The sequence below is a fragment of the Dendrobates tinctorius genome, unplaced genomic scaffold (assembly GCF_039654945.1).
Source record: "Dendrobates tinctorius isolate UK_male_01 unplaced genomic scaffold, ASM3965494v1 ptg000216l, whole genome shotgun sequence".
NCBI classification, from domain to species: domain Eukaryota; kingdom Metazoa; phylum Chordata; class Amphibia; order Anura; family Dendrobatidae; genus Dendrobates; species Dendrobates tinctorius.
In genome coordinates, this window is record NW_027361883.1 from 4,930,645 (window position 1) to 4,943,596 (window position 12,952).

Here is a 12,952-nt window from a genome sequence, read left to right on the forward strand (position 1 = left end):
ACTGGAGGATAGAGGGGAGGGTGTGACTGGAGAATAGAGGGGAGGGTGTGACTGGAGAATAGAGGGGAGGGTAGGAATGGATGATAGTGGGGAGGGTGTAACTGGAGGATAGAGGGAAGAGTGGGACTGGAGGATAGTGGGGAGGGTGGGACTGGAGAATAGAGCGGAGGGTGTGACTGGAGGATAGAGGGAAGGGTGAGACTGGAGGATAGTGGGGAGGGTGTGACTGGAGGATAGAGGGGAGGGTGTGACTGGAGGATAGAGGGGAGGGTGTGACTGGAGAATAGAGGGGAGGGTGTGACTGGAGAATAGAGGGGAGGGTAGGAATGGATGATAGTGGGGAGGGTGTAACTGGAGGATAGAGGGAAGAGTGGGACTGGAGGATAGTGGGGAGGGTGGGACTGGAGAATAGAGGGGAGGGTGTGACTGGAGGATAGAGGGGAGGGTGTGACTGGAGGATAGAGGGGAGGGTAGGAATGGATGATAGTGGGGAGGGTGTAACTGGAGGATAGAGGGAAGAGTGGGACTGGAGGATAGTGGGGAGGGTGTGACTGGAGAATAGAGGGGAGGGTGTGACTGGAGGATAGAGGGGAGGGTGTGACTGGAGAATAGAGGGGAGGGTGTGACTGGAGGATAGAGGGGAGGGTGTGACTGGAGGATAGAGGGGAGGGTGTGACTGAAGAATAGAGGGGAGGGTGTGACTGGAGGATAGAGGGGAGGGTGTGACTGGAGGATAGAGGGGAGGGTGTGACTGGAGAATAGAGGGGAGGGTGTGACTGGAGAATAGAGGGGAGGGTGTGACTGGGGGATAGAGGGGAGGGTGTTACTGGAGAATAGAGGGGAGGGTGTGACTGGAAAATAGAGGGTAGGGTAGGAATGGATGATAGTGGGGAGGGTGTAACTGGAGGATAGAGGGAAGAGTGGGACTGGAGGATAGTGGGGAGGGTGGAACTGGAGAATAGAGGGGAGGGTGGGACTGGAGGATAGTGGGGAGGGTGGGACTGGAGAATAGAGGGGAGGGTGGGACTGGAGGATAGAGGGGAGGGTAGGACTGGAGGATGGATGGGAGGGTGAGACCTGGAGGATAGAGGGGGAGGGTAGGATTGGAGGATTGAGGGGATGGTGTGACTGGAGAATAGAGGGGGAGGGTGGGACTGGAGGATAGAGGGGAGGGAGGGACTAGAGGATAGAGGGGAGGGAGGGACTAGAGGATAGAGGGGAGGAAGGGACTGGAGGTTTCGGGGGAGGAAGGGACTGGAGGATAGTGGGGAGGTTGGGACTGGAGGATAGTGGGGAGGTTGGCACTAGAGGGGAGGAAGGGACTGGAGGATAGAGGGGAGGGAGGGACTAGAGGATAGAGGGGAGGAAGGGACTGGAGGTGTCGGGGGACAAAGGGACTGGAGGATAGTGGGGAGGTTGGGACTAGAGGATAGTGGGGAGGTTGGCACTAGAGGGGAGGAAGGGACTGGAGGATAGAGGAGAGGTTGGAACTGGAGGATAGAGGGGAGGGAGGGAGGGACTGGAGGATAGAAGGGAGGGAAAGACTGGAGGATAGTGGGGAGGGTGGGACTGGAGGATAGAGGGGAGGGAGGGACTGGAGGATAGAGGGGAGGTTGGGACTAGAGGAAAGAGTGGAGTGTGGGACTGGAGAATAGAGGGAGTGTGGGACTGGAGGATAGAGGGATTGGAGGATAGAGGGGAGGGGGAGAATGGAGGATAGTGGGGAGGGTGGGACTGGAGAATAGAGGGGAGGGTGGGACTGGAGGATAGAGGGGAGTGTGGGACTGGGGGATATAGGGGGGAGGGGTGAACTGATGCATAGAGGGGAGGGAGGGACAGGAGGATAAAGGGGAGGTTGGGAATGGAGACTAGAGGAGAGGGAGGGACTGGAGGATAGAGGGAAGGGTGGGACTGGAGGATAGATGGGAGTATGGGGCTGGAGGATAGAGGGAAGGGTGGGACTGGAGGATAGAGGGGAGTATAGGACTGGAGGATAGAGGGGAGGGTGGGATTGGAGACTAGAGGGGAGGGAGAGACTGTTAGAGGAGAGGGTGGGACTGAGAAGGAGGAACTGGAGGGTGGGACTAGAGGAGAGAGGGGCAGGAGGGACTGGAGGATGGAGGGGAGGGACTGGAGGATAGAGGGGAGGGATGCAGGATAGAAGGGAGGCACTGGAGGATAGAGGAACAAGAGACTGGATAATAGAAGAAGGAGGGACTGGAGGAAAAAGGAGAGAGAGAGACTGGAGGATGGAGGGAGAGACTGGAGGATAAAGCAGAGGGAGGGACTGGAAGATAGAGGGGAGGGACTGGAGGATAGAGGGGAGAGACTGGAGGATAGAAGGGAGAGAGGGATTGGAGGATATTTGCAGCACAAAAAAAGTCTCCACTTTTTAACAAATTCGGTCATGAACATCTGGAAAACATAAAAACACACTCTAGAGGGCGAACATAAATAAAAGTAAAAACACACAAAAAAGATATTAAAAAAAGATGCCATATGAAAGAATAGTAAGCCGCAAATGAAAAGCAAGTGTATATGCCTAAAATAAAACAAGGGCACAAATAAAAAAAATGATTAATTCCCTAAATCTTTTTCTAAAAGACCATGGGCCCGATTTATAATTTGCATTTTTCACTATTTATTATTCCATTTGTGCTTTTCTTGTCTAGTTTTTGTTTTGTGCCGCCTCATTCTTTTTTAATTGGCGCCTTTTGTAAAGTCTATTTTATTTGTGTTTCTTTTATGTTCGCCATTGTGGGAGGGGTTTGGTTTTTCAGATGTTTTTCAGTTTTCTAAAAAGTCTAATATTATTAATATTTTGCACAAATGTCGTTCAGTCCTTCTTTGCAGTGATTTTATGTTCGTCTGGAATTGTTTTTGCCAATTTTACAACATTTTAGTAGAACGTGTCAAATTATGCACTAAAAAGTGGAAAAAGATGTTTTTATTTTGATCAAAAGTTATGAACCACGTGCCGTTTCAAAAAATGTGGAACAAAAATTATCAAACGAACAATGCTAGACAGAAAAAAGAAAAGGAATTTAAAAAATCCTGTAGCCTGACCTGATGTCCCTCTGAATGTTATAACCTGCTGCCCCTCTGACTCTTTTAACATGGTGAATCTCTGGCTGTTAGGATCTGCTGCCCTCTGGCTGTTATGTTCATTCCCACTCGCTCTGGTGTTAGGAGCCTTTTGTAATAGGACCGCCCACTGGACTCCTCACGCCAGAGTGAGCAGGAATTCAAATGAATAAAATACAAGTTGCACTAAATCATTTCCTACAAACCTATTGTTACTTGTTACAGAACCACGCAGCACCCAGAATATGTTGTGCAGTTATATGTATGTATAATAGGTTCTATGTGAGATGCATGTCCCTAATGCATCAGTTCACAGGCTGCTCCCCGGGCAGAGGGGACACGATATTCTCCTTTTGTCCGCCCTCCCCCCACCTTTGTAATTCCCATAGTAAATATCGGCAGGCTCTGGCCACCTGCGGCTATTGTAATGTATGTATGGCCTGCCGCTTTTCTATTGGCCTGCCCTCTGTATCTGTGTGATATATTCTGTGTCCTGTGAGTAAAGTGTTGTCAGACTGGAAATACATGGAGAAGCAGTGATCTTTTATATGCGCCCATGTAACCAAGGAATTCCAGCCAGCATCATTCATTCAGACTCCAGCCAACGCAGAGCGGACCTCCGAAAACACGGGGTAGTACTGAAAGAGGTACCCCAGCTTGGTAGACCCCGTTACACCTATATATGAATCTTCTCAGCTCCTCCTGCTCTATAATCTGCTGCCTGCAGATCAGATGCCATGTTTAATATGACAGGTTCCATTTTACTAAAACTTCCAAAAGTTTTTGCATGGAATAACCCGCACTTTTTATTGCAGAAAATCCACAGTGTCCCCCCCGATCCTCTGAATCCAGGGAGAACCAAAAGAAAACATGGACCGGGACCAGTTAATGGCAGCCTCCATCGGGAACGTGGACTGGCTGCGGCTTTGCATGGAGATGTCAGACTCTCAGGTCAAGGCTGACAGATATGTAAGTGTCAGCTCTTCTGCCGAGACGATGTCATTACATAACGAGGGTCTGGCTCTGTTCTTTGCCTCCAGTTCATATTAAGGGCTGTGGATTGAAGGCAGCAAATCCCAGATAATCCGCTCCGCCCCGGTAATCTGCGGCCATCTGTCCGTGTTACATTATATGATTTGAGAAAAAGCGTCATGTTTACATAAAGGATGATCGTTTAATGAGAAGCTGGCGGGAGACATGGAACTAACGCTGATTTAGGTAATCTTCACAATATGACGCCCATCATTAGACAATACAACCCCCTGTACAGCTGCAATCAAACACTTTTTTACCCTGATTTTAAATTTGGTTTATCAATGAAATTTACAATCTTTCTGCTGCTTACAATAAACCAATATAAATAGCTCAGAACAACTAATATATCATGTGGTTCCCCCAAATTCAGCAAAAAATGATACTGACCCCTGCAGTCTCAGTACTATTTCCTCTTTTAACCAGCATCTTTAATACTTAGTAGTGCACATCTGGTTGCTATGACCTGCTGTCCCTTTGAGTGTTATAACCTGGTGTCCCTTTGGCTGTTATGACATGGCGACACTCTGGCTGTTAGGATCTGCTGCCCCTCTGACCGTAAAATGGCAGAATACCATTTTGGGGGGGAAATTTCCCAGCACTTGAAACTTTTTCCCGCTTTCTAGCACATTAAATAATAAAATGAAGGAGTCGTCCGGCTAATAACAAGCCTTGACATAGACACACGGTGAAGGCAATGGGAAGGTGAAAGTTCACATCCACCTCTCTGACGGTGATATCGGTGCACGGAGCTCACATCCACCTCTCTGACGGTGATATCGGTGCACGGAGCTCACATCCACCTCTCTGACGGTGATATCGGTGCACGGAGCTCACATCCACCTCTCTGACGGTGATATCGGTGCAGGGAGCTCACATCCACCTCTCTGACGGTGATATCGGTGCAGGGAGCTCACATCCACCTCTCTGACGGTGATATCGGTGCACAGAGCTCACATCCACCTCTCTGACGGTGATATCGGTGCACAGAGCTCACATCCACCTCTCTGACGGTGATATCGGTGCACAGAGCTCACATCCACCTCTCTGATGGTGATATCGGTGCAGTGAGCTCACATCCACCTCTCTGACGGTGATATCGGTGCACGGAGCTCACATCCACCTCTCTGACGGTGATATCGGTGCACAGAGCTCACATCCACCTCTCTGACGGTGATATCGGTGCACGGAGCTCACATCCACCTCTCTGACGGTGATATCGGTGCACAGAGCTCACATCCACCTCTCTGATGGTGATATCGGTGCAGTGAGCTCACATCCACCTCTCTGACGGTGATATCGGTGCACGGAGCTCACATCCACCTCTCTGACGGTGATATCGGTGCACAGAGCTCACATCCACCTCTCTGACGGTGATATCGGTGCACGGAGCTCACATCCACATCTCTGACGGTGATATCGGTGCACGGAGCTCACATCCACCTCTCTGACGGTGATATCGGTGCACGGAGCTCACATCCACCTCTCTGACGGTGATATCGGTGCAGGGAGCTCACATCCACCTCTCTGACGGTGATATCGGTGCACGGAGCTCACATCCACCTCTCTGACGGTGATATCGGTGCAGGGAGCTCACATCCACCTCTCTGACGGTGATATCGGTGCAGGGAGCTCACATCCACATCTCTGACGGTGATATCGGTGCACGGAGCTCACATCCACCTCTCTGACGGTGATATCGGCGCACGGAGCTCACATCCACCTCTCTGACGGTGATATCGGCGCACGGAGCTCACATCCACATCTCTGACGGTGATATCGGCGCACGGAGCTCACATCCACCTCTCTGACGGTGATATCGGTGCACGGAGCTCACATCCACATCTCTGACGGTGATATCGGTGCACAGAGCTCACATCCACATCTCTGACGGTGATATCGGTGCACAGAGCTCACATCCACCTCTCTGACGGTGATATCGGTGCACGGAGCTCACATCCACCTCTCTGACGGTGATATCGGTGCACGGAGCTCACATCCACCTCTCTGACGGTGATATCGGTGCACGGAGCTCACATCCACCTCTCTGACGGTGATATCGGTGCACGGAGCTCACATCCACATCTCTGACGGTGATATCGGTGCAGGGAGCTCACATCTACCTCTCTGACGGTGATATCGGTGCACGGAGCTCACATCCACCTCTCTGACGGTGATATCGGTGCAGGGAGCTCACATCCACCTCTCTGACGGTGATATCGGTGCACGGAGCTCACATCCACCTCTCTGACGGTGATATCGGTGCAGTGAGCTCACATCCACCTCTCTGACGGTGATATCGGTGCACGGAGCTCACATCCACCTCTCTGACGGTGATATCGGTGCACGGAGCTCACATCCACCTCTCTGACGGTGATATCGGTGCACAGAGCTCACATCCACCTCTCTGACGGTGATATCGGTGCACGGAGCTCACATCCACCTCTCTGACGGTGATATCGGTGCACGGAGCTCACATCCACCTCTCTGACGGTGATATCGGTGCACGGAGCTCACATCCACCTCTCTGACGGTGATATCGGTGCACGGAGCTCACATCCACCTCTCTGACGGTGATATCGGTGCACGGAGCTCACATCCACCTCTCTGACGGTGATATCGGTGCACGGAGCTCACATCCACCTCTCTGACGGTGATATTGGTGCACAGAGCTCACATCCACCTCTCTGACGGTGATATTGGTGCACGGAGCTCACATCCACATCTCTGACGGTGATATTGGTGCACGGAGCTCACATCCACCTCTCTGACGGTGATATTGGTGCACAGAGCTCACATCCACCTCTCTAACCGTGATATCGGTGCACAGAGCTCACATCCACCTCTCTGACGGTGATATCGGTGCATAATGCTCACCATTCAACTATCTGATGGGGATTTGTTTCTTTTGGCAGGGGTTCACCGCATTGCACATGGCGGCCATCCACAGCCACCTCCGATGCCTAGCACTACTGCTGGAGGACCACCGCATGGATGTGAATGCACCCAGCACCTATGGATGGCGAGCGCTGCACCTGGTGATGAATGAGAAAAGCGGGTACCGGGCGCTGCCATGTCTGCAATACCTGCTGCAGCGCGGAGCCGACGTCAACGTGTGAGTCACCACATACACAACACCCAGGGGGTGATGGACGCCCCCAAAATAAGGAGAGACCCCCGAGCAGTAATGTCTCCTGCCAGAATCCATACTGAACCAAAAGACTCACTGTGTACCTCACCAATGAAGTTCTGCAGCAGCTGAAGTGTATGATGAGGTTCTGCAGCAGCTGAGGTGTATAATGAAGTTCAGCAGCTGAGGTGTATATGATGAGGTTCTGCAGCACCTGGGGTGTTTAATGAGGTTCTGCAGAAGCTGAGGTGTATTAAGAGGTTCTGCAGCAGCTGAGGTGTATATGATGAGGTTCTGCAGCAGCTGAGATGTATTATGAGATTCTGCAGCAGCTGGGGTGTTTAATGAGGTTCTGCAGCAGCTGAGGTGTATTATGAGGTTCTGCAGCAGCTGAGGTGTATTATGAGGTTCTGCAGCAGCTGAGGTGTATTATGAGGTTCTACAGCAGCTGAGGTGTATTATGAGGTTCTGCAGCAGGTGAGGTGTATATGATGAGGTTCTGCAGTAGCTGAGATGTATTATGAGATTCTGCAGCAGCTGGGGTGTTTAATGAGGTTCTGCAGCAGCTGAGGTGTATGATGAGGTTCTGCAGCAGCTGAGGTGTATTATGAGGTTCTGCAGCAGCTGAGGTGTATTATGAGGTTCTGCAGCGGCTGAGGTATATGATGAGGGTCTGCAGCAGCTGAGGTGTATGAGGTGCTGCAGCGGCTGAGGTGTATGATGAGATTCTGCAGCAGATGAGGTGAATGATGAGGTTCTGCAACAACTGGGGTGTATGATGAGGTTCTGCAGCAGCTGAGGTGTATATGATGAGGTTCTGCAGAAACTGGGGTGTATGATGATGCTCTGCAGCAGCTGAGATGTATTATGAGATTCTGCAGCAGCTGGGGTGTTTAATGAGGTTCTGCAGCAGCTGAGGTGTATTATGAGGTTCTGCAGCAGCTGAGGTGTATTATGAGGTTCTGCAGCAGCTGAGGTGTATTATGAGGTTCTACAGCAGCTGAGGTGTATTATGAGGTTCTGCAGCAGGTGAGGTGTATATGATGAGGTTCTGCAGTAGCTGAGATGTATTATGAGATTCTGCAGCAGCTGGGGTGTTTAATGAGGTTCTGCAGCAGCTGAGGTGTATGATGAGGTTCTGCAGCAGCTGAGGTGTATTATGAGGTTCTGCAGCAGCTGAGGTGTATTATGAGGTTCTGCAGCGGCTGAGGTATATGATGAGGGTCTGCAGCAGCTGAGGTGTATGAGGAGGTGCTGCAGCAGCTGAGGTGTATGATGAGATTCTGCAGCAGATGAGGTGAATGATGAGGTTCTGCAACAACTGGGGTGTATGATGAGGTTCTGCAGCAGCTGAGGTGTATATGATGAGGTTCTGCAGAAACTGGGGTGTATGATGATGCTCTGCAGCAGCTGAGGTGTATGATGAGGCTCTGCAGCAGCTGAGCTGTATGATGAGGTTCTGCAGCAGCTCAGGTGTATGATGAGGTTCTGCAGCAGCTGAGGTGTATATGATGAGATTCTGCAGAACCTGGGGTGTATGATGATGCTCTGCAGCAGCATGAGGTGTATGATGAGGTTCTGCAGCAGCTGAGGTGTATGATTAGGTTCTGCAGCAGCATGAGGTGTATGATGAGGTTCTGCAGCAGCTGAGGTGTATGATGAGGTTCTGCAGCAGCTGGGGTGTATGATGATGCTCTGCAGCAGCTGAGGTGTATGGTGGGGTTCTGCAGCAGCTGAGGTGTATGATGCTCTGCAGCAGCTGAGGTGTATGATGAGGTTCTGCAGCATCTGCGGTGTATGGTGAAGTTCTGGTGAAGGGCTCGGAGTCTCTTCTACACACAGATCCCATATGTGCATGTATTTAGGCGGAGTCACAGCGGCTGCACCCCCCTGCATCGGGCCGCCAGCGAGGGTCTGCAGGATTGTATCGTGGTCCTGGTGGACGCTGGAGCCGATGTCCACGCAGAGGACTCAGAGGGCAACAAACCCATCGACCTGTGTCACCTCCACTGCAGACGATCCTCCGCCCGGTCAGTGACAAACACTGGACTGTACCACCCATGACAGGATTACATACACTGGACAGTAATACTCACAGTAGGATTAAATACACTAGATGGTACCACACACGATAGGATTGGATACACTGGACAATGCTACTCACAGTAGGATTAGATGCACTATATGGTATCACACATGATGGGATTGGATACACTGGACAGTACAACTCCCAGTAGGATTAGATACACTAGATGGTATCACACATGATGGGATTGGATACACTGGACAGTAATACAGTAGGATTAGATACACTAGATGGTATCACACATGATGGGATTGGATACACTGGACAGTAACACAGTAGGATTAGATACACTAGATGGTATCACACATGATGGGATTGGATACACTGGACAGTACAACTCCCAGTAGGATTAGATACACTAGATGGTATCACACATGATGGGATTGGAGACACTGGACTGCACCACACGATGTAATCAGATACACAGATTCCCGCCACGTCCATTATCCATGTTAGGTCTCCAGTCTTCCCCCATGACGGTTGCCCTCCTCTGTGTAGATACCTCCGCAGTGCCATGTGGAAGAAAAACAAAGAGGATTTTGCCCAGGAAATGAAGAAGATGGAGAAAATCAAACACATCATTGAGGAATCAGAAGAGGACGCCATATTAAAGACGCAGGTGGGCTTGGCCTTCACTGGGGGGAGTCAGTAAGTGTTCAGGGCCCAGGGGGTGGGATGGTTTGGTAAGGACCCCTCATCTCTACACCAGAAGTGGTGGAGTCAGGGCTTTACCATGTACCCAAGCTCTACCGTGAGACCACCATTCCTGTGTAGACGTTTATGGTGGTGGGCCTTGTCTGCACCTTTTTTGGAAGGCTCTCTTCCTCCATGGAAGCAGTAACCTAATTTCTTCTTCCTTTCAGCAGATTCCTTTGTGCGATTGCCCCAAAACTAAGAATCTGACGGAAGAGTTGAACAAGATCAGCTTAAAAATGGAAACTTTGCCAAAGTCGTCACCAGCTCCTCCACAAACGTCCTCCAGAAGTAGCAATAAATCTCCAAAGACAAAGGTGAAGGGAATGCTCCAAAAGAAAAATATCAAAAAAGTCATGTCACCAAAAGGGAGAGGAACGGTCAGCGGTGGAGAGAGGGTGGCATCGAAGAACTCTCTTTGGAATGTAAGCACCAACCCGCAAACATCACCAACCGTATGTATTAACCGGGCACCGGCGCTATGGCAGGGCGTTTACACAGAGGAGGTCACCAAGAAAGACATCAGCTCCCGAGCATTACTCACTAAAGATGAACAGGGGCAACTACAAATCCAGACCTTACAAGGCCAAGTCTTCTCTCCACCAAGCCTGCCCCATGAAGTCATCGAGAGGAGCCTGTTCCCACAGAGAGGACCTCGGGAGCGGATACGGGTTCCTAAAGACTTCAAGGCCACTCATGTCTTCGACGTTCCGAGAAAGCAACAGTCCAACGAGGCTCATAAGCCAGAGTCAGAAATCTCTTATCACCTAAGACAGGACCTAGACTTGAAATTCAGGAAGCCACATGACTGGCCACTGACGGCTGATCTCGTGTAGCCGAGGGAGGGAGAGTACAATGTTCTTGCCCTGGAGATCACAACTGGTTGTTTTCCTTATTAAAATCTTCTTGTAGCTTAAGACTTCACTGACAGGTGCTTCTCACAAAAGGAGAATATCATCAAAAAGTGAATATATTCCAGTTCTTCAATACACAAAGTGACTCTCCCCTATTCTATAGCGTCATTACACACAGAGTGATCTATGTCACGTGTTTATTTCTGGTAATGTTGATGATTGTGGCTTACAGCCAATGAAAACCGAAAAGTCATCTCAGGAAATTAGAATAATTAATAACACCAGCTGGAAAAATAATTTTACAATCTGAAATGTCCTCCTGAAATGTATGTTCAGTAAATGCACTCAATACTTGGTCCAGGCTCCTTTTGCATCAATTACTGCATCAATGTGGCGTGGCATGGGGGCGATCAGCCTGTGGCACTGCTGAGGGGTTATGGAAGCCCAGGTTGCTTTGATCGCAGCCTTCAGCTCGTCTGCATTGTTGGATCTTGTGTCTCTCATCTTCCTCTTCACAATACTCAGAGTCTCTATGGGGTTAAGGTCAGGCGAGTTTGCTGCCAATCAAGCCCAGTGATACCGTTGTGTGTACACCGGGTATTGGTGCTTTTGGCAGTGTGGACAGGTGCCAAGTCCTGCTGGAGAATGACATTTCCATCTCCATAAAGCTTGTCGGCAGAGGGAAGCATGAAGAGCTCTAACATGTCCTGGTAGACGGCTGCGCTGACTTTGGTCTTGATAAAACACAGTGGACCTACACCAGCAGATGACATGGCTCCCCAAACCATCACTGATGGTGGAGACTTCACACTCGACCTCCAGCAGCTTGGATTGTGGCCTCCTCACTCTTCCTCCTGTATGTGCAGCAGGTGCACAGCCTGTACGGCAGAGAGATGGACGGATTTTTTTCAATGTGGACTAATAAAGAAGTTGCTTAATTCTACATTTAAAAAGCAAATCTACGAGACCTGCCAGGGACCTTAAATAAAGATCTGCTTCATTAGAAGAACAAGTATGAAGACCTAGCTGGAAAAAGCCGTATGTTTGAAGCTTTGTAGGGCGTTATAACCAGAACTCCCATTCTGTTCCTTATCACAAGTGGTTCTCCACAACGCAGAGATCGAGATCATCCCTCGATGTTAGCGGTTTACACTCAGGTAGGACTATGGTCCACGAGGGTGGTGCAGTGATAGATGCCTCCAGGGAGTTGATGGCCAGTTTTCCTCTCTTCTGCAGCCTTCTCCTTCCCCAGGTCTTAATCCTATAAGATCATCTTTGGGATGTTCAGAAAACGTCAATGCCTTTCTCTAATCTCCGGGCCGGTGATCCTGCTGTGCGCGCGACCGGGACAATATTCCTCCAGAACGAATCACTGACCCTGTGGAATCTGAGCAGCGATCAATGACCGCGGTCCTGGAGGTGAAGGCTCGCGCCTCTGATAGAGCGGCCATGCGGCGTCACGTTCGGCAGCGTTTAATCACTCATAAATGATAGTCTTACTGAGAGACTAATATCCTGAGCGTATGACCAAATGAAATGTGGGTCGACGTAGGGTGAAAGGTGAAACGTTTACACGCAGCTTAGTCTTTAAGAAGATCACCGTCGTCGTTAATGCCAACGTCAATCTGCTGCGTGTAAAGCCGTCATCTATGTAATGGAGCATTTACATTCATTCTGCAAAACACTGGCTGTTCAGATACTAGAAAAAGTGCCAAAAAGGAAGAGAAATGAAAGACGGCCATGATGTGATGACTGAGGAACCCTTAGAAGGAAACTAAGAACTTACACAGCCTTGTCACTCTTTGAAAGACCAGTCCTGTACTAACTACCCTTCAGAAGGCCAGTCCGCTCTTCCATTACTGAGAAATCAGTGCTTTAATTGATATGCAGATGCGGCTGAAGAGCTATGGTAGATCTGAAGCCTGTCTTTTCCCTGCCCAGAGCAGTCTCTTCCTATTTGACTGATAGCGCCTTTGCCTGACGTCACACAGCAGAGAGGATGTCAGTCAGACAGGAAGAGACTGTGCTGGGCAGGGAATATAGCCTGGCTTCAGATCTACCATAGCTCTTTAG

The 12,952-nt window shown here is 50.0% G+C and overlaps 1 protein-coding gene across 1 annotated transcript; it reads left to right on the forward strand.

Moving 5' to 3' along the window:
• Window positions 1–3,898: 3,898 nt before the first annotated feature.
• Window positions 3,899–11,235, forward strand: ANKRD53 (ankyrin repeat domain 53). The gene is made up of 5 exons (XM_073555061.1): window positions 3,899–4,053; window positions 7,032–7,231; window positions 9,112–9,276; window positions 9,831–9,951; window positions 10,199–11,235. The coding sequence occupies exons 1-5, from the start codon at window positions 3,955–3,957 to the stop codon at window positions 10,859–10,861; spliced, it is 1,248 nt and encodes a 415-aa protein (XP_073411162.1). The 5' UTR covers window positions 3,899–3,954; the 3' UTR covers window positions 10,862–11,235.
• Window positions 11,236–12,952: the final 1,717 nt, after the last annotated feature.